Source organism: Monodelphis domestica, chromosome 6 (assembly GCF_027887165.1).
Source record: "Monodelphis domestica isolate mMonDom1 chromosome 6, mMonDom1.pri, whole genome shotgun sequence".
Taxonomy (NCBI): domain Eukaryota; kingdom Metazoa; phylum Chordata; class Mammalia; order Didelphimorphia; family Didelphidae; genus Monodelphis; species Monodelphis domestica.
The window spans coordinates 135,937-162,881 of record NC_077232.1 but is presented as its reverse complement, the minus strand read 5'-3'; the positions used below and the strand labels follow the sequence as shown (position 1 = coordinate 162,881).

The window sequence follows — 26,945 nt, the reverse complement described above, 5'->3', positions numbered from 1 at the left end:
GCGCGGGGGGCGTACGGGGTGCGGGGGGAACGCGGAGGGGCCTGGGGGTTACGAACAGATGGGACAGACGAGCCGGCGGAAGCGCACACTCACTTCCGGCGCAGCGCGCACGTACTTCCGGAGGGCGCGCACTCGCTACTTCCGGCTCCGGCCCCGCGTGAGGCAAGCCGGGGTTCCCAGCGGGCACTCAGGGTCATGGTCTACCCCCGTGCTGCGGCCTGGGCCGCCCTGGGTTCTGCGCTGGGGTCCCCGCGAAGGAAGCCCGCGGCCGCCCGCGGTGAGCGTCCCGCCGTGCGCGTGCGTGGGTGTGCGCGCGGCGGCGGGGGCAGAGGAGGGGCCGCTGTGAGCTCTGCCGAGTAGAGTAGTGAATTCTCCGGCTCCTCTTCTCGAGGGCCTCAGGGGAAGGGCGGTGGGGAGCACCTCGCCTTAGGCCAGCCCGCGCCTGTGTGCTGTGCCTCGGTTTCCCCATTTGCCAGCCCCGGCCCCTCCGGCTTGGTTGGGTTGACATCTGCGTACCAGGTTCCGGGGTGAGCCCCTGCCCCCCAGGAGTCACTCACCCCCAGCCCGGCGGTCCCAAGTCTGCTGGCCCTGACCCACCCCCAACCCCGTTTGGGCACCTCGGGCCGCCCCGCCCAGGTCCATAACGCGAATTTTGGTTGAGATCTTGGTTTTTCTCTAGCTCCCGCTTCCCCACTGCTCCCCTCCCCTCCCAGAGCACCATCCCACGTGCCAGTCAGCCTGTTGGGAAGTGGAACCAGTGGGGTGTGCTGAGGGACAGGCGCCTGACTCTTTTGGGTCGAGCCTGTGGCAGCCCCCTCCCCCCACCTGTGGCATCCCTTGGGGCACTGCACCGCCCTCTTCCATCCCTGTGCCAAGTTCTGTGCAGCCATTCCCAAAGGGATGGTATCTGCTCCCACCCAGTGCCTCGCCCTGTGGGATGGGGATGGTGTTCTCAGCAAGGGCCTCAATCTCCGGGCTAAGGCCGCTCCCTTCTACATCCCTTTACAAAATGGGGGCGCAGGTGGAATCCTGGGCAGTGAGGCACCAACCCTTCCACCGTTGACAGCTGGACTTTTCCTCGTTTCCTTAGGGTGGAGGTGTCTCTGCCTGTGCAGTCAGAGAGGCCCCGCTGGAAGACCTCCCATCTCTGGAGTTTGGGGGAGCCTTCGAGCCCTCCACAGATCCGGCAGCATCTCTAGCTCTCTGTGGGGGCAGGTGTCTCCACAGAGGACTCTGGGAGGGGAAGCTGGGACCCGGTCTAGCTTTTGGCTGCGAAGGTAGGTGGCCTTTCCTAGAGGGACCCTGGGGCCCTGGGGGTGAGGGGACGTCTGGGGAGTAGTGGCAGAGAGTAGGCTTTGAGGGGCCGGTTTTGATCCTTGTGCATAGTAGGAACTAAAGAAGGGCAGCCTGCTGGATTGAGGTTAGAAGGCCGCCCAGAAGGAATTCGAGGAGATGGCTCAGGGCCTACGTGGAATCCCACAGACTCCGGAGACCCCAACTGCAGCACTAAAGAACCTCTGATTAAGTGGCAGACTCAGCACCATGGATCATGGGAAACGGGCTGAAATATCCCACAAACCCTCCCCAGAAGAACACCAGAAGGATAACCTGTCCATTAGAATGGGCCACGTCTCTGATCAGATTCCCCATTAGGAGAGAAGCCCCCCACATCAGTCTTTGGGTATACCCTAGGTCCTTGGGCGGGGACTCTGGACAGCAAGCACAGGTCAAGTCACTGCCTTCCTTAGAGCCCGACTTGACTGACAGTTGTCCCTGGCTGTTTACCATATCCCCCCCCCCCCCTTGGGCAAACCATCAACCCGGGAGAAAGCCCTGCAGACCAGAGTGGACCAGGGGGAGGGATATCAGTTCCCTGGAGGCACAGGCAACAACTGGCCAAAGAAATGAGCCCCTCCTTAGAAATGAAGCAAGATAAGAAGCATTCCTGAGAGCTCACCACTATTCCTCTTGCTCTTCCTTTACTTCAGTGCCTCCTGACCTTAATTACTCATTATTCTTCTGGTTAAATTCAAGCCTCTGGTCTCCATAGGGAGCCTAGAGATAGAGGGAGATTATCCCTATTCATGTGCTCCACCTCCTGGCTCTCAGCCAGTGTGTGTGTGTGTGGGCACTAGAGAGGGTTTACTTCCTAGAACCCCCTTTTTTATTTCTTCTCCATTACCCCCACTCAGGGGGCCTAGGTCACTTCACCTGTGTCCTCATGTGACCTCCAGTCATGTGATGAAAAGCTAGCAGTCCGGGGACACAGGTAGGAGGACCCCAGGACGGGGTCCTGGGGGAGGAGTGTTCCCTTCACACCTTATACCAGCCCCTCGGTTATTTTGTCCTCTTCTAATAAAACGTATTTTCTCCCAATGGAGGCAGTTTGAGCTATCAGTCAATTCTCTGGACGAGACCCCCATCATTTCTGGACTTGGACTGAGAACCGATCATCTCAGCACATCAGATACAGAAAACTCCTTTGACAAAGTACAGCCCTCATTTAGACTCAAAGCCCTGCAAAGGGTAGACGCGGAGGGAGGGCTCTTGATCGAAAACGTCCCATTCTAACCAAAAGCACAGTCTTGAGCAATGAAGACGGACCAGAAGCCTTCCCAGGAAATACAGAGGGCCAGTAAGGGTGCCTACTTTCCCCACTGCGATTTGATTTAGTCCTCCCCATCCTAGCAATAGTGACCAGGCAGGATAAATAGATTAAAGACTGCAAGTTAGCCAAGAGATAAAATGATGTCTCTTCACCTGAGAACATGGTGGTTTCCTTCGAATATCCTAGAGCATCTGCTTTGTCCGAGCTGAAGGCTGCGAAGCGTGTTCCCAGAGATCGGAAGCTCTTCTGTGGAGTACCGAGGGCCGAGAGGTAGTCATAGGAAGGGAAATATCCCTTGAGGTGCCTATCGAGGCGCACCCAAAGCTTGGGACAGATCCGTTTACCAAGAGCTCCTTTGAAGGAGTACAGAGCAATGTCACTATCTGGAGGAACACCTAATGCTCTGCCAGTCAAACGATGCTTTGTAGAACTCGATGAAATAGTAGCAACATTCCTTTGGAAAAATAAAATACCCAGAATATGAAGAGACAGACCGAAAAGAAGTAGGAGAGGGACGAATACAAAGGAGCGGTCATCAGACCACCTGATAGTGGCTTAAAAAAAGAAAGAACAACAGACCACAATGGAACTCAATAACCAGTGTCAGAAGAGGCAGAAAACACAAACGACTTGCTTGGGTACTGCCTCGTGGTTACAGACTACTAGGAGACCAGAACTGTGGTCATTCCGACTTTGCCCAGAAGTCTAGTACTATTCTCCTGTGATTGGGCTGAAGGGGCCATTTTGAAAGCAGTACTGGGCGGGTGGTCCAGAGAGGGCCGCTCTTCTCAGGCTTCTGGCTGTCTCCATCAGTCAGCCAAGGTACAGGGCAGGCTTGCTGAGCACTTCTCCCTCCCCCTCTGGCCTTATTTGCTTTAGGGGCCCTAGGGTTAGTTTTGGTTTTGTCTCTGCTGCCTGGGTATTCTGACATGGATCCCCCCCCTTTTCCCTCTGGGCTCCCTTTCCTCCTTCGTGCGCTATGAGAGGGCAGGGTTTCCCCATGAGCTTCTCCCCCTTTCTTTGAGCCTGTGATGTCAGCTTTCTTTTCTTTCTTTTTTAACCAGTTTTTTCTTTTAATTTTCATTCTATTTTAAACAACATTTCCCTTTATTATTTGTTTTCAAACCTTCTTTTCTTTTAAAATTTTGAGTTCCAGAGTCTCTACCTCACATATCTGCCTCCCACCCACCAAGAAGACAAACCATGGGAAATTCTGCAAAGCACATTTCCTTATTAGCCATATTTTAAAAGGAAGCAAAAAGGAAAGTGAGAAAATTCTCCCTCAGTTCACTCAGAGTTCATCAGCTCTCTTCGAAGGTGGAGAGCGTTTTTCCTCCCGAGTCCTTTGGAATGGCCTTGGATCACTGTTTTGGTCAGGGTAGCCGAGCAGCCAGCTGAGCATTGTACAACATTGCTGTTACTGTGCCCTGTGACCTTCTGTTTGCGCTCTTTGCACTCTGCATCAGTTCCTATACAAGCTTACCACGTTTTCTGAAAATACCCCTCGGGCACAGTAGTATTCCGTCCCAATCCCATGCCATTCCCTGATGAATGAGCATCCCTTTGATTGCCAATTCTTTGTCACCATGAAAAGAGCTCCTGGAAATATTTTTTGTATGTGTAAGCACTTTTCTTTTTACTTTGATCTCTTGGGGATACAGACGTATTGGTAGTAGTATGGCTGCATCAAAGGGTGTGCAGACTTCTCGTCCCTTGGGCCTAGTTCCACCTTGTTTTCCAGAATGGTTAGACTGGTCATTAGTGTACCTTTTTTCCCCCTTCTCTTCCCCAAGATTTGTCTGTGTTTGTGTGTACACACACGCGTGTGCATGGAACTCTGGGATCTGGTTATAAAATTCCCTGGTGGAGTTTTTCAATTTCTATTTTACCCTCTGAAGCCAAAATATCAGGGCGGTTTTCCTTGAGAATTTCTTCTTTTTTTAAATTTGGAACATTGTATTTAATTAATTTAGAATAGTTTTCCATGGTTACGCTATTCATGTTCTTTCCCTTTCCTTCCCCCACCCCCTCCCATAGCCGCTCTGCAGTTTCACTGCATTTTACATGTGTCGTTGATCAAGACCTATTTCCATATTATTGATATTTACACTAACATGATCGTTTAGAGTCAACATCCCCATCATATCCCCATCGACCCGTGTGATCCTTCATAGTTTCTTGAAAGATGATGTCTAGGCTCACTCTTTGATCATGGCTTTCAGGTTGTCCAGTACTTCTTAAATTCTCTCTCCTGCATCTATTTTCCAGATCAGTTGTTTTTCCAGTGAGATCATTTTCATTTTTTAAACATTATTAATTCTTTTGACCTTGTCTTATTGTTTCTGTATGTCTCGTGGAGTCATTAGCTTCCACTTACCCAGTTTTGATTTTTTAGAAATCATTTTCTTCAGTGAGATTTGGTACCTCTTTTTCTCTTTGGCTTATTTTGCTTTTTCTATATGTGCTATTATGCAGTGCACATTTCTGTATATTTGTCTTGTGAAAGAAGAACATATCACATAGGAAGAAACTCATGAAGGAAATAAAGTGAAAAAATGGTATGCTGTGATCTGCATTCAGATTTCATCAGACTCTTCTATGAAGGTGGATAACATTTTTCATCTCAAGTCCCTCGGAGTCGTCTTGGATCCTTGCATTGCCGATAATAGTCAAGACATTCACAGTTGATCATCCCACATTATTGCTGTTACTGTGTACAATGATCTCCTGTTCCTGCTCTTTTCACTCTGCATCAGTTCATATAGGTGTTTCTAGCTCTTTCTGAGTCATCCTGCTTATCATTTTGTAGAGCACAGTATTCCATCACACTCATATACCATAACTTGTTCAGCCATTCCCCAATTAATGGACAGCTCCTCAGTTTCTAGAGTTTTTAGCTCTCAAAAAGAGCTGCTAAAAACAACTTTATACAAATATGTCCTATTTGCTTTTTCTTGAATCTCTTTGGGATACAGACCTAGAAGTAGCATTGCTGGATTAAAAGGTATGTACAGTGTTATGGCCCTTTGGACTTTGTTTCAAATTGCCCTCTAGAACAGTTGGGTTGATTCACAACGCCCCCAGTGGTGCATCAGTGCCCCAGTTTTCCCATATCCCCTCCGACTGTTCTCATTTTCCTTTTCTGTTACATTAGCCATTCAGCTAGGTGTCAGTTGGTACCCGAGAGTTGTTTTAATTTGTATTTCTTTGATTGATAGTAACTTGGAGCATTTTTTTCATATGATTGTAGATAGTTTTGATACCTTTATTTGAGAACTGCCTGTTCATATCTTTTGGCCATTTATCAATTAGGGAATGATTTGTATTTTTATAAATTTGATTTGGTTCTCTTATGTATTTGAGAAATGAGCTCTTTGTCGAAGATACTTATAAATATTCCCACCCCCAGGTTTTTGTTTCCTTTCTAACATTAATTTTGTTTATTCATTCTCTTTTCACCATTTTCTTGCATCGCTATTTCTTTTTCCAGTTTTTTTTTTTAAGATTCTTGTCTCCCCTGGTTGAAAGGCCACAAAGATGGCTGAATGGAGGAGATGATGTGGAACTAACTAGGCATTTGCAAGAAACACTCTTGGAATACAAAGATTCAAAATCTCTGCTTCGTTGAGTTTTGGAAAGCTGGGGAGCAGCAGTCCTGATTTTAAATCGGGCTACACTCAATGGAGATGTGATAGAAAAAAGATAGCTGGAGTCACAATTAGGGTCATTACATTATACTTGAAGCACCACTGCTAATGAATCAGTGTTGATGTGATGGACATCATTCATATGTGTGTCATTGTATATTTCTGTTTGCACCAAAGAGCAAATCAGCTAAATATTTAAAGGAAAAACTCATTGAATTGGAAGGAAAACTAGATACCAAAATTAAAATTGTTGTTCATTGGTTTTTCAATTGTGTCTGACTCTGTGACCCTTTGGTAATTGTTTTTGGCAGAAATACTAGAATGACTTGCAATTTCCTTCCACAGCTCATTTTATAGATAGGGAAACGGAGGCAAACAGGATGAAGTGACTTGCCTGGAGTCACTCAGGTAGTAAGTGTCTGTGAACCCAGGTTTTCCAGACTCCAAGCCTAGCGCTCTATCCACTGGATCATCTTGATGCCTTAAAAATAATTTTAATTAAAAATTAATATTAAAAAATTAGTAGTTTTAATAAAATTAAATAACAGACTTTTAGAAAAGTTGGGTCTCATGATTACATAGTGGGAATATAGAGGAATTTATATAACTCTTAGCCTGTATATAATGCCTTTACAAAAATTAACCATGTATGGGGGGCAAAAAAAGAGAAAAGATTGACATGTAGAAATACTAAGTGCATCATGTCTTGATCACGATGCAATAAAAAAAAACCAAATTCAAAAAGATCTCTCTTTCTCTTTTTTTTAAACCCTTACCTTTTGTCTTGGAGTCAGTACTAGTTCCAAAGCAGAAGAGCAGTAAGGGCTAGGTAATGAGGGTTAAGTGATTTGTCCAGGGTCACATACCTAGGAAATGTCTGAGGCCAGATTGGAACCCAGGACCTCCTGTCCCTAGGCCTGGTTCTCAATCCACTGAGCCACCCAATTGCCCCACCTAAATAAGGATCTCTTAAAGAAAAACTAATTGGAGACTTAAGTAACATAATTTTTAAAAACTAATGTGCCAAAGAACAAATTATGGAAATTTTTCATCCAAGAAAATTATAATGATGAGATAACAATAGCATTTAGGGAATATAGCTAATACAATTCTGAGGGGAAAAAGTGTTTCTGTAAATACTTTAATTAGCAATAGAAAGAACAAGTCAATTAAACATGTAATTTAAAAAAGTTTGAACAAATCCAAAATCCCTATGTAAGAAACAAAGTGAAAATTATGAAAATTAAGAAGAGCATAATAAAATTCAAAGTGAAACATTGAGTTGATAAAAACTCAGCTGTTTTTTGGGAGAGGAAAATCTAATAAAACGTAAATAGCTAGTATGATGATTAAAACGAGAGGAGAAAAGGCAATTGTTCATATCAAAAATGGAAAATAACCCAGCAACTGAGTATCAGAAAATAAATAGAACATGCATGAATGTAGTCCTAAAGAAAAAATTCCAGAATCAGATAGAGCTTCAGGTGGACTCTATTAAACATTTAAAGAACAATTAATTTTGGTACTAAAAAACTGTTTGATATAATAAGAAAAGAACAAACCTTTCCAATCTCTGAGATAGATATTTTCTTAAAACCTAAACCAAGAAGAGACAAAGCAGACAAAGAAAATAACAGCATTATCCCTAATGAGCAATGATGCTAACATTTTAAGATTAAACAGTATTAAATTTTTATTATATACATGTTTAATTAAAATTAATAAAATACTAGCAAGTAGGCTGTAACAACATAAGTTATATGCTATCAGGTTTTATTCAATGTTGGTTCATCATAAGAAAGACTACGAGTATAACAAAACAATGAAATGTATCAATAGATACTGAAAAGACTTTTGACATATACTTGTCCCCATTTTTATTAAATACTCTAGAAGTCATAGGAATAAGGAGACTTTTCCTTAACATAGTAATATCTGTCTAAATCTAAGAGCAAATGTATGTGATGGAGAAATGTTAGAGGCCTTTCAATTAAGATTGGAGATAAAGCAAGGCTGTCCCCTTATCACTATTACAATTTAACATTTATCAAATATAGTACTAACTATATATATATCAGTAAGACAAAAAAATGATTAAACATTGGCAGAGAGGAAACAATTATAGCTTTTTGCAAATATTATGATGGTATACTTAGCCCAGGAGAGTCAAATAAGAATTAATTGAAATATGGGGTGCCCACCAAGTTACAGAATATGATTTGATGGAATACTATTTAGGCTATACGAAATGGTAAAAGGGTTAGTTTCAGAAAAAATATGAGAAGACCTGTATGAACTGAGGCAAAGAGAAGTCAGGAGGACATTCTGTACGCTAAGAACAATGTTGTAAATACAAACAACTGAAAGTCTTAGGCACTCTGGTCCACCCAGTAATCAACCACAATTCCAAAGGACTCCTGGTGAAACATGTTGCCCACTGCCAGGTAAAATAATGGACTTGGGATAGATTGAGATATTTTTCTTTTGAACAGTACCAGTATGGGAAATTGTTATACTGAACCACATATATTTGGTTTTTGTTGTTCTTTGTTTTTTAAAGATCCTTACCTTCTGTCTTAGAATTAATACTGGGTATTGATAAGGGGTAGGCCATGGGGGTTAAGTGACTTGCCCAGGGTCACACATCTAGGAAGTATCTGAGGTCAAATTTGAACCTAGGACCTCCCATCTCTGGATCCGACTCTCAATTCACTGAGCCACCTAGCTGCCCCCAACTATGTATATTTATAATGAGTTTCCCTTCCCCTTGCTTTCTCAATGTGGGAATGGGGGAAGAAGTGAAGGACAGGAAAGAATGTAGACTTGAAATAAAATTGAATAAAGATTCTGTGTAAATGGGGAAAGAAAGAATTGATTGAAGCAATAACCAGCAAACGTTCAGGGCATAAAATAAGTCCACACAAATCCTCAGCATTCCTCTATATAAACAGTAAAATCCAGCAAGAGTTACAAAGAGATTTCCCATTCAAGATAACTACAAATGTAGGGCATAAAATATTTGCAGGGTGTATTTATTCAACCAGGGACTATAGGAATCCAACTGCAAATATTCTTTACAGAAATAAAGATGAAACTTAAACAATTGGAGGAACATTAATTGTTCATGAGTAGGTTGAGCTAATGCTATAAAAATGAAAATACTTCCTAAATTAACTTACTCAGGGCTATACCAGACAAACTACTAAAAGAATCTTTTGTAGAGCTAGGAAAACAGTAACAGTCATACAGAGGAATAAATGATCAAGAATCTCAAAGGAAATAATGATAAAAAAAACTGAAAAGGAAGAGAGTTATCAATACCAGATAGCAAATTGTGCTACAAAACAGTAATCATTAAAGTGATTTGGTATTGGTTTAAAAAGGGAGAGGTCAATCAGTGGCACAGATTAGGTACACAACACACACACAAGATAAACACAACAGCATAGTGTTTTATGAATCCAAAGACCCCAGTTCCAGGAGGAAAGACACTGATAAAATCTGGGGATGATTAGACAGCAGTCTGGCAGAAATTAGGTTTAAACCAATAGCTCACACATGATTAAGATAGAAGAGGTTACATGGCCATATTATCAACAAATGAGAGAAGGAAGAAGTTAATTTTCAGATCTGTGGATATCTTTAACCAAGGGATAGAGGAGAGCACATGAGATAAAATGTACATTTGATTAGATATAATTTAAAAGGTTTTGTACAACAAATCTAATATGGTGAAAATCTGAAGGGAAACGGGAACAATCTTTGTAGTCACAATTTGTTTTCTTTTTATTTATTTAGCATATTTTTCCATGGTTACACAATTGCTGTTCTCTTTCCCCTCTTCCTTCCCTGCCCCAGGAGCTGACAAGCAATTTGTGCATACCAGGCATGTTGGCATCTGGGAAGTATGGTTGATGTATTAGATACTTGGTTAGATCAGTTAATGACCAATGTATAGACAGTTCAAAGGGCAGGAGAATTCCTGAGTCTAAGCCACAAATGCTTGGATATCACCTGGTCAAACCACATTCCTTTGAAAAGCGCATGTCAGGGGAATCCCCACCTCCTCTGATCTTGTCATTGTCTATTCAACCAATGTTAAGACCTATGCTAGGTTAGTATTCATTGAACACTGTGAATCTTAGAATTTCTCAGACTTGTAAATGTTAAAAATTCTCAGACTCTACCTTAGAACATTTGGTTAAGGCTATTCCCCATTTTAAACAATGGAGGTACTTAGTCAGGAATGTATGTGAGAACTTTACATTACTCCACCCATACTTAGGCATACTTTAGGGGAAGATAAAGTTGTGAACTCCTTACTGAACAATGAAAAGTACTTAATCCATACTTAAAGTAAAGCTAAAACCCTTAAGCTGGGTCGATTTTAGATCTAATACAAAAAGGTGCTAAGTACCTATGAAGGTCAAATTAATCACTAAAAGTTCAAGCAAGCTTAGCAAGAGGTGTGAGGTTTTAGTCTACTCAGGTGTGAATTAAGAATGGTCAGTCCTGTGAAAATATCTACTGTGATTGGTAGATGTGAAAACTTAGGGGAGGTGACATAGGAGAAAATTCTCTTTAAAAGGAGGTCAGAAGGCCTCTGAAAGTTAATTGAGCTATGGAGCTGAATTGGAGACTGGTCTCTGTCTTGGTGGCTGAAAGGTAATTCAGCCTTGGAAGCTGAAGTGGAGCTCAGGAGCTATACTCTGAACACTAGAGTTTTGCTTGGAAGGATCTTGTGGTGAATTGATAAAAGACTGACTGATCTCTCTCTTAAGGCTTAAGCCTAGGGTGGCCTAGCCCTTTTCTCATTAATTCCTCTTACTCTCTCTCTCCCTTTCATTAATTCCTTAATTTGTATTAATTAAAATCTCCATAAAAACCCAGCTGACTTGGGTATTTCATATTTGGGAATTTTCCCATGGCGACCATTATATTTTTGATTTGAAACCATATTTCCGTGGTCACAGTTTATGCCAACCACTCTTTTGTCTGTAACAACACCTTCCAATCCACATCCCTCAATAAATATTGAGCCATGCTATTCTTCCTCTTGATTCCTTCATACTCGGAGTTCTTCCTCCTATCTCTCCTTATCTTTCCTAGTGACACTGTCGCCTGCATGCTTTCTATCTCCGAATTCTTACTTCCACGTGCTTTCTTATTTCTCATGTTTTCCTTTAATTAATCTTCAAGGGAAAATATTATAAGGAGCTAGTGCCGCTCCCCATATCAATTAACTTGTCTTTGAGTCTTCATTTATAATCCATTTTCCTCCGTCTCCCTTCTCCTTCTCAAGTTATAACCCACAACAAAATTTATATATCAATAGCTGGATGATTGTTATACAATTTCACTGGATTATACATGTATAATTGTTCAAAACCTATTTCCATATTATTCATATTTGTAATAGAATGATCTTTTAAAGCCCAATCCTCAACCATATCCCCATTGAATCAAGTGATCAATCATGTTTTTCTTCTGCATTTCCAGTCCCACAGTTCTTTCTCAGGATGTGGAGAGCATCTTTCTTCTTAGTCCCTTGGGATTGTTCTGGGTCATTGCATTGCTGCTAGTAGCAAAGTCAGTTACATTTGATTGTGCTACAATGTATCAGCCTCTGTGTACAGTGTTCTCTTGGTCCTGCTCCTTTCACTCTGCATCAATTCCTGGAGGTCTTTCCAGTTCACATGGAGTCCCTCCAGTTTTTATTCCTTTCAGCACAATAGTATTCCATCCCCATCGGATACCACGGTTTGTTCAGTCATTCCCCAATTGATGGACACCCCCCCCCCAATTTTCCAATTTTTCCGCTATAAAAAGTGTGGCTATAAATGTTGTTGTACGAGCCTTTTTCCTTGGCAGTGGTATGGCTGGATCAAAGGTCAGGCAGTTATTTAAAGCCCTTTGGGCATAGTTCCAAATTGCCTTCCAGAATGGTTGGATCCATTCACAACTCCACCAGCAATTCATTAGTGGCCCAATTTTTTGCCACATCCCCTCCAACATTTATTATTTTCCTTTGCTATCATGTAGCCACTTTTTAATAAACGTCATGTCCCAGATATATAAGGAACTGATTCAAATTTGTTAGACTAAGGACCATTCCCTAATAGATAAAAGGTTTTGGAAGAAATCTGAGAAATGGATTGGTATCAACAACTTTATGAAAAAAAAATTTCTAAAAGAAAAGCAAATTAAAGCAACTTTGAGGTTCTACCTCACTATCAAACTCACAGAGCTAAGTGACAAAACTGATCAGAGGTGGAGAGGTTTCAGGAAACCAGCAACATTAATGCATTGTTAGGAGTTGTGGACTGATCCAGACATTCTGGAAAGGAATCTGGAACCATGGCCAAAAAAAAAAAGTAAAATGTGCAGGTATACCCTTTGCCCCAGCTATCTTATTCCCTTCTCCCAAAGAAATGAAAGGAAAGACTCTATAAAAGGATAGCAGTTCTTTTCACAATCATCCCAAATTTGGAAACAGTAGATGATCTCCCATTGTGGAACAGCTAAACATTGTGACATGAATGTAAAGAACCATAAGACATGAGGAAAAATACAGTTTCAGAGGAATTAGGAATATATTGAGCAAAGTGAAGTGAGCAAAGCTAAGAGAATAATTTAATAACAGTATAGAAAAAACAGCTATGAGAGATTTTAGAAGTTGGAATAATTAACTCATCTCCTAACATAGGTGATGAATGTAAAATGAATAGATGGGGCTGTTAGGGTAGAGCACCAGGTCTAGAGACAGAAGGTCCTGGGTTCAAATCCAACCTCATTTCCTAGCTGTGTGGCCTTGGACCCTTAACTCCAGTTGCCTAGCCCTTACTACTCTTCTGCTTTGGAACCAATACTTGTTATTGATTCTAAGGCAGAAGTTAAGAGTTAAAAAAAAATAAATAAAATGCAAAGATATACATTTTCAGATATACCAATGTGGGAATTTGTTTTCCTGCAGTATGTGACTATATGTGGTAAGCTTTCTAATTCTTTTTAAATTTGCTTATTTTGCATGTGTGTACAGGTAAGAGTCAACTAATACATTTCTGAAGCACCTACTACCATATATGCCAGGCATTGTTCTACCCAGGGGGGCATTTTGAGAGCTGAGCTTGCAGTTTCTCAAAGAGGAGGGTCCTTCTGACTAGGTGGAGCATTCAGGCAAATAATGAGATGAGAGACCACAGAGTGCTCAGACCTGTGCTTAGGCGTCACTCAGTGTTCTGCCATTGCATGAGGTTTGTTTATTATATAGCTTCAGTGAGTACTTGCTTTTCTGGCACACAATCATTTTTCAACTTACATGTTTCCATAGAACCTAACAACAGACGCGAAGCCTAAGGAGGTAGTCAACAAAACATTGTTGCTAAATGCAGGGTCAGAGGGTTGAATCAACATGACCCAGATAGAGGTTGGGGAATTCAGAGCACAGATTTGACAAGTTGGTTTTTTTTTTTTCCTAAAAAGGAGGGTCCTATCTAAGTGGGTATATAAGAATCCTTAGGTTTAATTTTGTAAGTGGGATATCCTGGTAATATTCTGGGGGGACAGAGTGGGACATCTGTATTAACTCTGCAGGCATGTTGTTCTCATCTATTTTTCCTGGGGCTAAGTAAGAATAATAATCTTAGCAATTCCAATAATAAGGGGATGTTAATAATGAAAGTCACTTAGGAGGTTTTCAGTGGATGTTTCCATCCTTCCTGGAGACTGCTTTGCAGTCCCTGGTTTCCATGTGTGACTGTGTCAAACAGTGTGGTCTTTGATGGCTCCCGACAGGGGCACACAAATAGAGCCAAAAGATAGTTCTTTCCCTCAGGGAGCTCACATTCTAATGAGGGGGACATCTGTGGATCACTCTAATACAGGACACCAGTATAGAGCTGAGGCCATTGAGGGAGGTGCCTGAACTGCCCATCCAGCCAGGTGGGAACCTTTTGTCCCCTGCATGGGCTTTTCTATCTGTGAACCATGGTCTGGATGAGAAGCCCCATGATTACCCCACACCAGCTGTTGGGCCGTCCTGAGGGAGGGCCACATGGCTATTGACTGTGGAGGTGCCAGGCAGTGACTGGTTTCTGTTGAGATGGAGTTGGTAGGAGAGAGGGAAGATGGGAGCCTTCGTGTGGGATGAGCCCTCGTTGCCTTGTTGCCCACAGCTTCCTGGGTGAGAAGCATGGCTGCCTCATCACAGGGACCTTCAGCAACCACGGAGCAGGAGGTGGCCAAGGAGGGGAGAAGCTCTCCTTGCAGGATGTAGCAGACTTGATTCGGACCAAAGCCTGCCAGAAGGTGGTGGTCATGGTGGGGGCTGGGATCAGCACTCCGAGTGGAATCCCAGACTTCAGGTAACAAGTGCCCTCGCCTTTCTTCCTCTCCCGGCTCTCCCCACTCCCAGGTTCAGGACTTCTCTGGGGGTCTCCTTGTGGGACGCTGAGTCTCTTTTCTCTCCTTAGGTCTCCAGGGAGTGGCCTCTATAGCAACCTGGAGCAATATGACCTCCCGTACCCCGAAGCCATATTTGAACTGGAGTTCTTCTTTCATAACCCCAAACCCTTCTTCACTTTGGCCAAGGAACTCTACCCGGGGAACTACAGGCCCAACCTGGCCCACTACTTCCTCCGCCTGCTTCACGACAAGGGGCTGCTTCTGCGACTCTACACTCAGAACATTGACGGGCTCGAGAGAGGTGAGGGCCGGTCTTTCACTGAAGCTTATCTCCTAGCTCCCCATGTGCCCTCCCACCAGCCATCCACTGGCATTCTTTTGTGTTGGGCCTCCCAGGCAAGGCGTGCGCCCACAGCCTTCCATGGCTCACACAGCCAGAGTTTGAGTTGGGACATCTTAGGCTGTGTTGGGTGGCCTTTTTCAATGTGATGATGAATAGCAGGAAGAGGGCAGAATGAAAACATTCCAAGGGCCAGTTCCTTCTCCCTTCACATGAAAAGATTCAGGATGGGGGGGGGGGGCACGTAATGAAACTAAGAAGCAGCCCTTGGTACTTTGGCCAGCCCATGGGGGAGATTGCTAATGAAGACCCTATGTGAACCCCAAACCTCTCCTCCCATCTGGAAGCACAGTAGAGATGCCAGTGGCCCCCCAGAGACCAGCCTGTCCCCCCAGGTACATACAGAGGTAGTCAGCTGGCTCTCATCTTCCCTTCCCTCCACCATGCTCCCCATTGTTGTCCAAGCTCTGCATGGGCTCTCACACCTGCCGTGGCCATACTGCATTTACTTCGCTTGGCTCCCAGCCTTCTCTCCTCAAGCTCCCAACCCAGGGGCACAGAGGACCTGGGCCCAGGCCTTGGTCAAAACCCCAGGCCATCTGCTATGACTCCCCCTCCCCCATTCTATCTCCTCAGCATCTTCCCACTCCAGTGGCCTTTGCTCTTATCTTTGAGGAAGAAAGAGGTGGCCCAGCTCCTTCCCTCATACTCGTTCTGTCTCCTCTAGGGGGTGCCCTTTCAGCCGTGGATGCCCTCTGAGCTCTTGGGCTCTCCTTAAACAGCCTCCCCTTTTCCCTGCCTTCCCCTGCATCTTTTCTCCCAGTGGCCTCTCCACTCTCACAGTCTGGCTTATCTGGCCCCATCACTGGGATGAGGCCACCCTCTTTGGGTCACTGGGGAATGCTATTGCCTTTTCTCAGTGGTCTTGACCCTTCCGATGCTCTTGCCTATTCCCTTCCCCTTCTGATGACCATCTCCTCCCTCGGTTTCCTCTCTTCCCCGCTCTTCTCTCTCTGCTTTGCTGGTTCATCTTTTTGCCCTCGGAGCTCTAGACTGGGCCTTCTTCCGTGTCTCTAGCCATACTTTTCCCCTTGGTGATCAGAATGGTGCTTGTGGATCTACTGAGGATCTCTAGGATCTCCGTAGAGACCTTCCCAAATCAATGGACGAGCAGTGCCCTTCTGGACTCTGCTGCGATGTTTGGGGTCTTTTCAGGTGCCTGGGTCCAGAATGGATGGCACTGGTCTCTTCCTCCCAAGTCTGCTCCTTAGGGTGTTGCTTTCCTTGTATCCTGTGTGCTTGACACATAGTAGGTGCTTCATAGCTGGTGACGGTGCTGTCACCCAGGCTTATAGCCTTGGAGCTGGCCTCGCCTCTGCCCTCTCCCTCCATCCCCATTCCTAGTTAGCTGCCAAGTCTTGGCCTTTCTTTGGCCACGAATTAGGGGGCCATCCTTGATGTCATGGCTGACAAGGTGCTTTCCCTACATCACTCACAAATGCCACTTGTTCTTTATTTGGACCAGGTAGAGGCTCATCTCAGCACCACCCTTCTACACCGTTTCCCTGTCTGTCGGTCTCTGCCCCCCCCCCCATTTGGTCATCTAGGCTGGTGCCCATGTTTGGCTGTTCTCAACCTCTTCTAGAACCTCACCGGCCCCCTCTTCTCAATTTATGAGGAATGGCAGTGAGTGGGGAAACCTCCATCCGCTGTATTGAGCTTATTCTTAGGCCCTCCTCACTGTCCTGCACAGGCCCTGGGGGCCGGGGCTCTCCCCGGACCAGGCTGTAGAATGTCTTCCTGGCCAACAGAGGCGGGCCCAGAGGTGGCAGCAGGGACTCTGGACTCTTCACCTCACTTCCTCTCTGCATTTGGATTGCAGCCGCTGGCATCCCCGCTTCGAAGCTGGTCGAAGCTCACGGTACCTTCGCCTCTGCCACTTGCACGGTGTGCCGGCGATCCTTTCCAGGGGAGGAGTTTCGGGTGAGTACCTTGAGAGGGGCGCTGAAGGAAGATGAAGCCGGGCGCTAGGCCCTTCCTTCGGGCGTAGGGGCCGGGGGCTGTGCTCCAGCGATAGCCTGTGGTCCAAAGCCAAGCCCTATGGGGCCTTCTATGGGCAGGGGGTTTTGCAGGTGGATGCAGGAGCTCCGCACTGAGGCGCGTGACCTGATTTAGGAAAGCGGCGACAAGGGATGAGGTATCTAGTCTGTAGGAAAGCCTCATTCCCTCTGGCCACCGCTCCAACCTGTTATTCCTTCAGCGAGTCTCGGGTCTCCATGGCTCGGGAACAGCCTTCCTAACTCAGGCTGTTGTGAGCAGGAAATGGGAGAATGTAGTCTGTGTACAACCCTCTTTTCTCAAAATGGCCATTATTCTCGTTGCTTCCTCCCATCCTCCCCCATGGAGACTGTCCTGGAGTCCCACTGCTAGCTTTCCCCTAAGCTCCTGGCCCTCTTCAGCAGCACAGTGGTGTCAGCTTTGTATTTGCTTGTTTGTTTATTCATTCATTTCTTTATTTGGGTGCCAGCTTTTTAGAAGGAGAGCCTTCCCAACAACTAAGTTACCAAAGCAGGAAGGTCTGCCTGGGGGAGGAGGGGAAGGGACTTCACGCAAATCTGGTGGGCTGCTCAATTGGAGGGGGAGGCTTGGTTCTGGGGTCCAGTAAAAGGGAGAAATGGAGCTGTGGGACAAAGGGAGAAAGAAGGGCATGAGGCTCCAGGACAGGAAGATCTTTCTAACCAAGAGCAATGAAGGCTCCTAATTCACCACCCTCCAGCAATTTGGTGGGAGGGAGAGGGGAACTTTGAATTCTGGGCTGGATGCTTCCTGACTGTTCTCTCTCGCTGAGTTTTCTTTCAGGTGGATGTGATGGCAGATAGGGTCCCTCGCTGCCCCATCTGCACAGGGATCATCAAACCCGACATCATCTTCTTTGGGGAGCAGCTCCCACAAAGGTTCTTCCTGTACATGGCCGACTTCCCCATGGCAGATCTGCTGATCATCATTGGGACCTCTCTGGAGGTCTGGAAACCTGAGGGGTAATGGGAGTTCAGGGATGGGCATGGGGCTGAACACTATGGCAGATGGGGAAGATTTGCTTTGTGGGGCTCTCAGTCCAGTTCATAGGGTATCAAGTACCAGCGAGACATTGCCTGGCACTAGAGGAATCAGTTGGCACAGGACACAGCCATACTATAGGTTAGAAAGTATCAAATGTAAAAGAAGGGATGAAAAATGGAGGAGAGGAGAATCCCTGGTCTGGGAGATCAGAGCAGGCATGCTGGGCTCTCTAGGAACTCTCATGGATGGCTGGCACCACGATGTCTAGACACAGGGGAGTGAGTCCTGCCTGGTGCTGCCTGCTGTCATCGAAGGCCAGATTGGGAAGCCCTGGGAAGGCAGGGTTCAGTGAAACTTGTTTTGCCAAACCCAGCTTCACTTGCTGTTTTGTTTGTTTGTTTTTTTATTTTTTTATTTTATTAGGTTTATGTTGTCTCCTTCCCTTCTTCCCCCCTTCCCCCCTTCCAGAGTTGACAAGCAATTCCCCTGGGTTATACAAGGATTATCACTCAAAACCCATTTCCATATTATTCATGTTTGTACCAGAGTCATCTTTTAAAACCACAACCCCACATCCTGTACCCATATAAATGAGTGATCTATCATGTTTTTCTTCTGCATTTCCGCTCCCCCAGTTCTTTATCAGGATGTGGATACATTCTTTCTCCTCAGTCCCTCCCTTGTCCTGGGTCACGGCACTGCTGCTACTAGCAAAGTCAGTTACACTCGATCGTGCCACAATGTATCCGTCTCTGTGTGCCCTGTTCTTCTGGTTCTGCTCCTCTCACTCTGCTTCAGTTCATGGAGGTCTTTCCATCTCTTTTCTGCAATCCTCCAGTTCATCATTCCTTACAGCACAATAGTATTCCATCACTGTCATAGACCACAATTTGTTCAGCTGTTCCTCAATTGTTGGACATCCCTTCACCTTTCAGCTCTTTGCAGCTACAAAAAGAGCAGCTATAAATATTTTTGTGCAAAAAGGTCCCTTCCCCGTTTTTGGATCTCCTTGGATCTCAGACCCCATAGTGGTATCACTGGCTCAAAGAGTCTGCACAGTTTTCTGGCTCTTTGGGCATCGTTCCAAATTGCCCTCCAGAATGGTTGGATCAGTTCACAACTCCACCAACAATATGTTAGTGTCCTAATTTTGCCACATCCTCTCCAATATTTATCACTTTCCTTTACTGTCATATTGGCCCATCTGATAAGTGTAAGGTGGTGCCTCAGAGTTGTTTTAATTTGCATTTCTCTAATCAGGAGAGATTTAGAATATTTTTTCATATGATTATTGATAGCTTTGATGTCTTCATCTGAAAAATGCTTATTCATATCCTTTGACCATTTGTCATTCGGGGAACGGCTTGTATTCTTATAAATTTGATTTCTCTGTAGATTTCAGAAGTGAGGCCTTTATCACGGAAATTTGGTATGCATTTTTTACCCAGTTTGTTGCTTCCCCTCTAGTCTTGGTTGCTTTGGTGGTGTTGGCACAAAACCTTTTAGATTTAATACAGTCACAGTGATTCATTTTACATTTTGTAATGTGCTCTATCTCTTGTTTGGTCATAAATTCCTCCTCTCATAGTATCACCCTTTATGCCTAAATCATATGCTTTATTTTGGCACAGGGTATGAGATATTAGTCTACACTGTAATAGATTATAATAGTTTCCACCCTACCGTTTTCCAGATTTGCCAGCGGTTTTTGTCAAAGAGTGAGTTCTTATCCCCAAAGCTGGGCTCTTTGGGTTTTTCAAATACCAGATTGCTGAGGGCATTTCCCCCTAGCCTGTTCCCCTGATGCACCCTTCTATTTCCTAGCCTGCACACAGTTTGGGATCTGGTACTGCCAGACCACCAGCCTTCACATTTTTTTATTAGTTCCTTCCGTATTTTTGACCTTTTGTTCTTCCTTATTAATTTCATTATATTTTCTTGCTCTATAAAATAGTTTTTGGTAGTCTGATCGCTATGGCACTGAATGAGCATAATTTGGGTGGGGTGGTCATTTTTACTATATTAGCTTGACCTACCCATGAACAATGAATGTTTTTCCAATTGTTTAGATCTAACTTTAGTGGTGTGAGAAGGGTTTTGTGGTTGTGTTCATGATTCCTGGCTTTGTTGTGGCAAAGAGGCTTCCAGGGATTTTAAGTGGAATTTCTCTTTCTATCCCTTGCTGCGGGATTTTGTTGGCAATATGTAGAAATGCTGCTGATTTTTGTATCCTGCAACTTTGCTAACTTGTTCATGATTTCAACTCATTTTTTAGTTGATTGTCCAAGTGTACCATCCTGTCGCCTGTAAAGGGTGATAGTTGAGTTTCCTCACTGCCTGCTTGAACTCCTTCAGTTTCTTTTTCTCTAATTGCTCCTGCTAGCATTTCTAGTACAATATTGAACAAAAGTGGTGCTTATGGACATCCTTGTTTCGCTCCTGATGTTTCTGAGAAGGCGATATTTGGGGATGGTTTTCTATTTCCTCTTTTGTTAATCTGGGTAATTCACGTTTTTGTAATATTCATTCTGGATTTATTGTCGGATAACTGGGCAAATCAGCCCCTAAGGATTGCTTTGATTTCCTCTTCACTGGAGGTGAAGTCACCCTTTTCATTTTTCATACTGGTAACTTGATTGGCTTCTTTCCTTTTTAAAATCAAATTAACCAACGCTCTATTTATTTTATTTGTTGGGGGTTTTCCCATAAAACCAACTTGATTTGTTCAGTAGTTCTCTTGCTTTCAATCGTACTAATTTCTCCTTTGATTTTTAGGATTTCCAATTTAGTTTTTAATTAGGGTTGTTTTTTTTAAACCCCCACCTTCCATCTTGGAATCAATACCGTGTACTGGTTCCAAGGCAGAAGAGTGGGAAGGGCTGGCAATGGGGGTCCAGTGACTTGCCCAGGGTCACGCAGCCAGGAAGTGGCTGAGCCACCCAGCTGCCCCCTATTAGGGATGTCATTTTTTTCTAGTTCTTTAGTTAGGTAGCCACAATTCATTGCTCTGCTTTTTCTCTGTTTTATTGCTCACCATTCAGGGGTGTACAGTTGCCCCTGTGCACGTCATCTCATTGCAGTCATTCTCTCTGATGGCATTCTTGATTCCGATGGTTCGCCCGTTCTTTGGGCTCAAATAGCGAGTGTCCTGATGAACGTCTGGGCTGTGCCAGCAGAGGCTGCCTTCCTTGTTTCTGCTTCCCGAGCTCGTTGGCGGGAGAGGACCCAGGAGTTGGGCTCGGGCAGGGAGGCTGTTCGCAGCCCTCCAGAGCTGGGCTGAACCAGCGCGGGGCGGATGGGGAGGCCTTTCGGTTGGGCTGCGGGGCCTGCTGGCCCTCTGGGGCCACGGGGTGCTCGTGGGACCAGCCAAAAGGGCTCCGGTCACGCGTCTTGGGGCCGGGTCTCCCCTCCGAGCGTTTATTCTCCTCCCGTAAGGAGGGCGGAAGGAGTGGCCAGGTGGAGGCCGCACTGTGAGGGCTTTAGGCTGATCCCGCAGGCACGGCCGGGCAGTGGTGCCGGCCTGGCGCTGACGAGGCGCACTCAGGTGGGCGGCTGCACGAAGCGCGAAGGGCCAAAGGGGAAAGCTGGGGCGGACGGGCAGAGGCGTCCCAGGCCCGGCCGGTGATGAAAGGGAGAACCCGGGGCTCCAAGAAGCTGCAGCCCGGACGGATGTCACTCCGCAGGCAGCCGGGGCCGGCTCTGGCTCTGCGGGCCCCTCGGAGCCTGTGGGACGTGGAAGAAGCGCCCTGGCCCTGTCCTGCCTCTGCCCTTGGACGGCTCTGGGCCCCCGGAGGCCCCTGGGACCCGTACGCTGCCCACAATTTCGGATTTATGATCCCCTAAACGGGGGAGTGAAGAACAGCCTCCCCTCGAGGAGGCGGCCGAGGAAGGCTTTGTGGAGATGGTCACGCTCGTTCACTGCTGACCAGGGTCCGGGACTCCTCGGAAGGACGTTGGTCCTGGAGGAGAGGAGATCTGGGGGGAAACGGGCCTCCGGGAGACAGATTTCAGCCCAGCCCCAGGAGAGGCTCCCCAGGAATTAGGGGCGAAAGAAATGCGCCCCCTTCTTGGCCAGGGGCCCCGTATTGAAGCCTTGGCTTTCAGGGAAACGGGCTGGACGAGGGGTGGCAGCTGGGGGTCTCGCTGGACAGTCAGCCACCGAGCTGGCTCACGAGGGGGTCCTTCTTTGCCCTGTTCAGGTGGAGCCTTTTGCTAGCCTCTCCGAAGCATCCAGAAGGTCCGTCCCCCGCGTGCTGATCAACAGGGAGCTGGTGGGCCCCTTTGCCTGGAGCCCTCGTCCCAACGACGTGGCCCAGCTGGGAGACATCATTGGCGGGGTGGAGATGCTGGTGAAGGCCCTGGGCTGGACCCAGGAGATCGAGGACCTTGTCCAAAGGGAGACCAGCAAGGTAGGGCAGGCCTGGCAGCACCGCGGGCCTCTCGCTTGCTCTCCTGGGGCTGGCTGGGGCAGCAGGCCCACAAGCTGTAGAAGGGAAAAGAAGGGCGCAGCAGCCGTGCCAGGCAGCAGGCCAAGGGCCTGACTGCTTCATGGGGCCCTCGCAACAACCCCGGGAAGAAGGAGCTGGCAAAAGTGAGTCGGACAGGCCGTGCCTGAGGCTGGGGCGGCCCCCCCGGGCCCTTGAGCTGCCCACATTTGCCCCTGTGTCTGGGCCTGAATCCTACAAGAAGTAGGCCCACTGCGGCTGGCTGTGGGTGTCCCCAGGGAGCCTGGAAATGGGGTCCGCAGAGAGGCTGGGAGGGGAAAGTCTGCATTTTATCCCGGGGCAGTCGGGGCCCAGGAAGTTTTCTGAGCAGGGGAGTGACCTGTGCTGAGTTGAGAATGGGGGCCAGGGACCCTAAGTGAGGCGAAGAAGGGGGTAGATGGTAAAGTCCCCTCTGCTTGGGCTCCCCCTCCCCACTCCCTGGCTCTCCGGCTGCCCGCCTTTTTCTCCTCTCTTCCCATTCTGTCTTTGTCTCTCCCTTCCTCCTTCCCTGCCCTGGCTCTCCCTCTTTCTCCCCCCACCCCAGCTCTGTTTCTCTCCTCTTTGTCTCTATCTCTCACTCACTCGTTTCCATTTCTTTCCTCCCCCTCTTTCCTGCCGTCCTCCCTTTGTCCGTCCGTCTCTCCCTCCTGTCTCTGACTCATTCTCTATCTTTGTCCCTTTCCTCTCGGCCCCCCTGTTTCTCCCCCCCATCTGCCTCTAAGCAGACCCCACGGGGTTCCCTGTCACACTCTCCAGACTCCACACATGTCTGCTCTTCCTCTAACCAACCCGCTACGAGGTTCCCAGAGCCAGCCGAGGCCAGAAGGCGGGCTCCACGTGAAGAGATCTGAGTAGGCCCCAGCTGGGGAAGAGGCCCTGGGGGGGCTCACAGGCCCCTGGGTGGGGAGAGGAGCAAGGGCTGAGCTTCGGACCTTGTTCCCTTCTGAACCCTTGGTTTCCCTCACAGGATGTCCTCTGAGAAGCATCAGCGATGGACCAGGAGCCAGGGCAGGTGGGAAGGGTTCCTTTTTGCCCAGCCGCCCCCCTACTCAATCAACGGGCTCTGGCTGCTCCTCCCTCTTCCTTCACATCTCTCGTGGGAGCCTGGTCCTTCCCGAGTCAATAAACATTCATGAAGCACCTGCGAAGTACCAGGCCCTGTGCTGGGTCACCAACCAGCTGAAACGGTGGGGGGGGGGGGGTACTCCCGTGGCGTCCAAAGAGCGGCCAGTCCGGCGCGGGGTGGCTGTTGAGTCCGTGGGAGCTGATGCCTCCGCCCTCCACGGCGACAAGGTGACACGCGTCTGGATGAGATTTCCTGGAGATCTCTTGCTTGTGAAGCTGACCTGGGGTGGGGGTGGGGAGGAGGGAGTAGAGGCTGATGGAACGATCCAGCTTCTAGCAAAACAAACCAGTCCCTTTGGCCAAGGTCAGGGAGGGAAGAAGGAACCAAGTGGTCAGGTTGCCGCCCATCCCCGTTCTCCCAAAGGGGTAGGTGGAGCAGCAGGAGCACCCCTGTTGGGGCCCTTCTTCATGCTGCCCCCCACGCAAGGGTCCCGTGCATATTCGCTGAATCCAGCCAACCTGGGTACAGGAGCAGACTGATGTCGCTGTGAGCCCCATGTGCTGCCGACCCGACAGCAAAGAAACGGTCAAGCATGTGACCACGCTGTCCCATTTGGCTTCCCCTGTGGGATGCCTAGTCTTGGGCTGACCTGACCTGGTCAATTATCCTCACCAGAACTGAATGCCAGCATTCCTGAATGTGAACTCCTAGAGACTGGAGGTCAGGGAGTGCCTCAGAAGGATTTGGAGAGCTTTAAGAGAAGGCTTAGAAGTACACAAAGACTTTTGGGACACCCCGAGTTCATCTTAGATTCCAGCATAAGAACGGGTGTTCAATCCCCGGGAACTGATGAGATCAAGTGGAGCGAAGAGCAGAGGGACGGACCAAGGGACATCCACGGTTAGAAGGCCTGATCTGGAAGAGGATGAGAGAAGGAGCAGTCAGCCTGAGAAGATGTCAGAGGAGGAGAGGGTGGGAGGGGGTGTCCCAAAAACCTGGAGAGAAGAAAGTATCAAGGTGGAGAGTGATCACCCGTGTCCAAGGAGAGTGAGGAATGAGAAAAGGCCATTGGATTGGGCTAGTCAGAGGTCCCTGGCAACTTTGAAGAGGGCAGTTCTGGTCCAATGGTGGGGTTGGGACCCAGACTGCAGAGAAGAAGAGAGTGGAGGGTGAGGAAGAGAGGGCATGGAGTACAGGTGGCTTTCTCAAGGAAGCTAGAGAGAAATGGGATGATAGCTGGCGTGGATGGGTAGGTCAAATAGAGGTTTTCAGAAGATGGGGGAAATGTGGGCATGGAGGTAGGCAACAGGGAAGGACTTAGAGGACATGGAGAGTCTGAAGATTAGTGAGAGAGGGGATGATGGGGCCCCTGACGGGCAAAATGGATAGTGTCAAGGAGACTCTTCTGAGCTGGAGAAGGAGATGGAAAACCACTCCAGCATCTTTCCCAAGAAAACCCCAAATGGGGTCACAAAGAACCAGACATGACTGAACAAAGGGGACAACATAGGGCACTCTGTTGGAGAACGGAGGAGGTGGAATGGGATCGTGTGCGTGTAGAGGGGTTTGCTTTGGCATGTTCACATGTGAGGCAGAATGTGAAGGAGGTAGTTGGGAAAGACATCTTGGTAAAGGAGACGGGGAGAAGGTGAGCTCTGAATAGTCTCAACTTCTTCAGTAAAATAGAGAGCAAAGTTCTGATCTGAGCGATTGGGGGAATGGGAGCCAGGCAAGATTGAAGAAGGGTGAAAAGGTTTCGAAGGGGAACATATCACCTACTATGTGTGTGGTATAGATTAGGACCACTGGTGTGAGGGCTTGCTGAGCTTTTTCCCCCTGGATTGCTTTCCTCCTTTGGTATCCACTGGTTCCACAGTTCTCCTGATGCTCCCAAAAGCTGTAGCATGGAGATTGGCCTCACCTCAGTAAGACCATCTTGGCAGTCAGGCTAAACCAGGTTGAGGATAACTAACTGATGGGCCACAAACCCCTCAGTGAGTCTGCCCCAAGCATGTAAAGACTTCCCCCAGGGGAATGGGCAGGTGAGAACAGTTTGGTTCAACAGCCACGAAGGCAGTGGAAGCGGGTGCTGTGGAATTCTTAGAGCTTGGTTAGACAAGGAAGAAGCCAGACCATCCAGTGCATCCCAGGCCACAGCCAATCGTGACTTCTGCCTTGCTATTGGACTTTGAGGACTCTGGAAGAGAGAGTGCAACTGCCTCACTTAAATCCACTTTACATGGGAGTCAAAAAGCATTGCCCGTACCATTTTTCCATTTTACTATTTTATTATCTGAACCGTCTAATTTTACTCCAACTCTAAAGTCTTGTGGCGATTGGCAGCCATTGAAGCAGCAAGTGCACAAGCCTCCAGGGCATTGGTTGTCTTCTCATTGGAAGCAGCCGTGGGATTCAGCAATCCCCTGGGTGTTGAAACAGTTTTTTTAAAGTTCCACACTGCTCACCTCCTTGCACTTAGGGAAGGTGGCTGGAAAAGGTGCTGCAGAAATTGACTGCTTGAAGTTATTTCACTCAGCACTGGCCTGCTTACCTTGACAGGTGGAAATCCTACCCTGCAGGTGAACTTCAAAAAAAGTACAACAATTTTTACAAAGATGATTCCACTCCCCATCGGTACATGGCATATAAGCACACTTAAGGACAACATGAAATCTTGTAGGCTCTGGAAGGTATTGCATCCAAATAGCAGCCCTGAGTGAAATAAGGGTGGGAAACAAAGGCCAATTTGGTGAAGTCAGAGCGGGGATGTTTTTCTCGAGTGGCTATTGTGATGAGGAGTGTTGTGAGGCTGGTGTAGGTTTCTCAATTAAATCTAGTCGATAAGCTTATAGGCTCCCCAAAGGAGAAAATGATGACTCATGGCAATGTGATTGCCACTTCAGGAAAGTGCCATACCACTATCATCAGTGTTTTTGCTCCCATTATGCCAAATCCTGATGAAGTCAAAGAAAAATTTTATGGAGACCCTCATCAACAGTGTGCCAAAGGAGGACAAGCTTGTAATTCTGGGTGACTTTAATGCCAGAGTAAGCACAGGACTCAGACATGGCAGAGAGTCCTTAGGAGCAATGGAGTAGAAAACATCCACAGCAACGGTCTCTTACTTCTGAAGATTTGTGCACCTCATGACCTCATTACCAATACCGTCTTCCATTTATCTAAACCCAACAAACCGTAGATAAACCCTTGAAGCAGACACTGGCATTTAATAGACTGTCATTGTAAGGAGGAGTCAGATGGGATGTGAAAACGACAAAGATCATCTGTGGTGCTGAGTGCTGGACTGATCACAGACTTATTCTTTCCAAGCTAAACA

At 46.9% G+C, this 26,945-nt stretch overlaps 1 protein-coding gene and 1 long non-coding RNA gene across 4 annotated transcripts; one reads left to right on the top strand and one right to left on the bottom strand.

Annotated features, from left to right (window-relative positions):
• The first annotated feature begins 153 nt into the window (after nucleotides 1–153).
• On the top strand, nucleotides 154–23,682 carry SIRT3 (sirtuin 3). Of its 3 annotated transcripts, none has more exons than XM_007505842.3 (8): nucleotides 154–277; nucleotides 1,091–1,277; nucleotides 14,430–14,618; nucleotides 14,727–14,959; nucleotides 16,881–16,981; nucleotides 17,858–18,019; nucleotides 22,258–22,467; nucleotides 23,510–23,682. In XM_007505842.3, exons 1-8 carry the CDS (start codon nucleotides 196–198, stop codon nucleotides 23,519–23,521), a joined length of 1,176 nt encoding a protein of 391 aa, XP_007505904.2. In that variant the 5' UTR covers nucleotides 154–195; the 3' UTR covers nucleotides 23,522–23,682. The 3 variants fall into 3 exon arrangements, with proteins under 3 accessions (XP_007505904.2, XP_007505905.2, XP_056657001.1); XM_056801023.1 differs by lacking the exon at nucleotides 154–277 and adding an exon at nucleotides 330–527; XM_007505843.3 differs by lacking the exon at nucleotides 23,510–23,682 and having other exon boundaries at nucleotides 17,858–18,036; nucleotides 22,258–22,458.
• Nucleotides 20,013–25,508, bottom strand: LOC130454885 (uncharacterized). Its single transcript, XR_008912669.1, has 2 exons — nucleotides 25,388–25,508; nucleotides 20,013–24,523 (listed from the first exon to the last, which is right to left on the bottom strand). It is a non-coding gene; the product is annotated as an uncharacterized LOC130454885 (long non-coding RNA).
• Between the last annotated feature and the right edge of the window lie 1,437 nt (nucleotides 25,509–26,945).

Coding starts and splice junctions, on each gene's coding strand:
- SIRT3 (XM_007505842.3), top strand. CDS start 196: ATGGTCTACCCCCGTGCTGCGGCCTGGGCCGCCCTGGGTTCTGCGCTG. Junction 278..1,090: donor GAAGCCCGCGGCCGCCCGCG/GTGAGCGTCCCG, acceptor TCGTTTCCTTAG/GGTGGAGGTGTCTCTGCCTG. Junction 18,020..22,257: donor TCATTGGGACCTCTCTGGAG/GTCTGGAAACCT, acceptor TGCCCTGTTCAG/GTGGAGCCTTTTGCTAGCCT.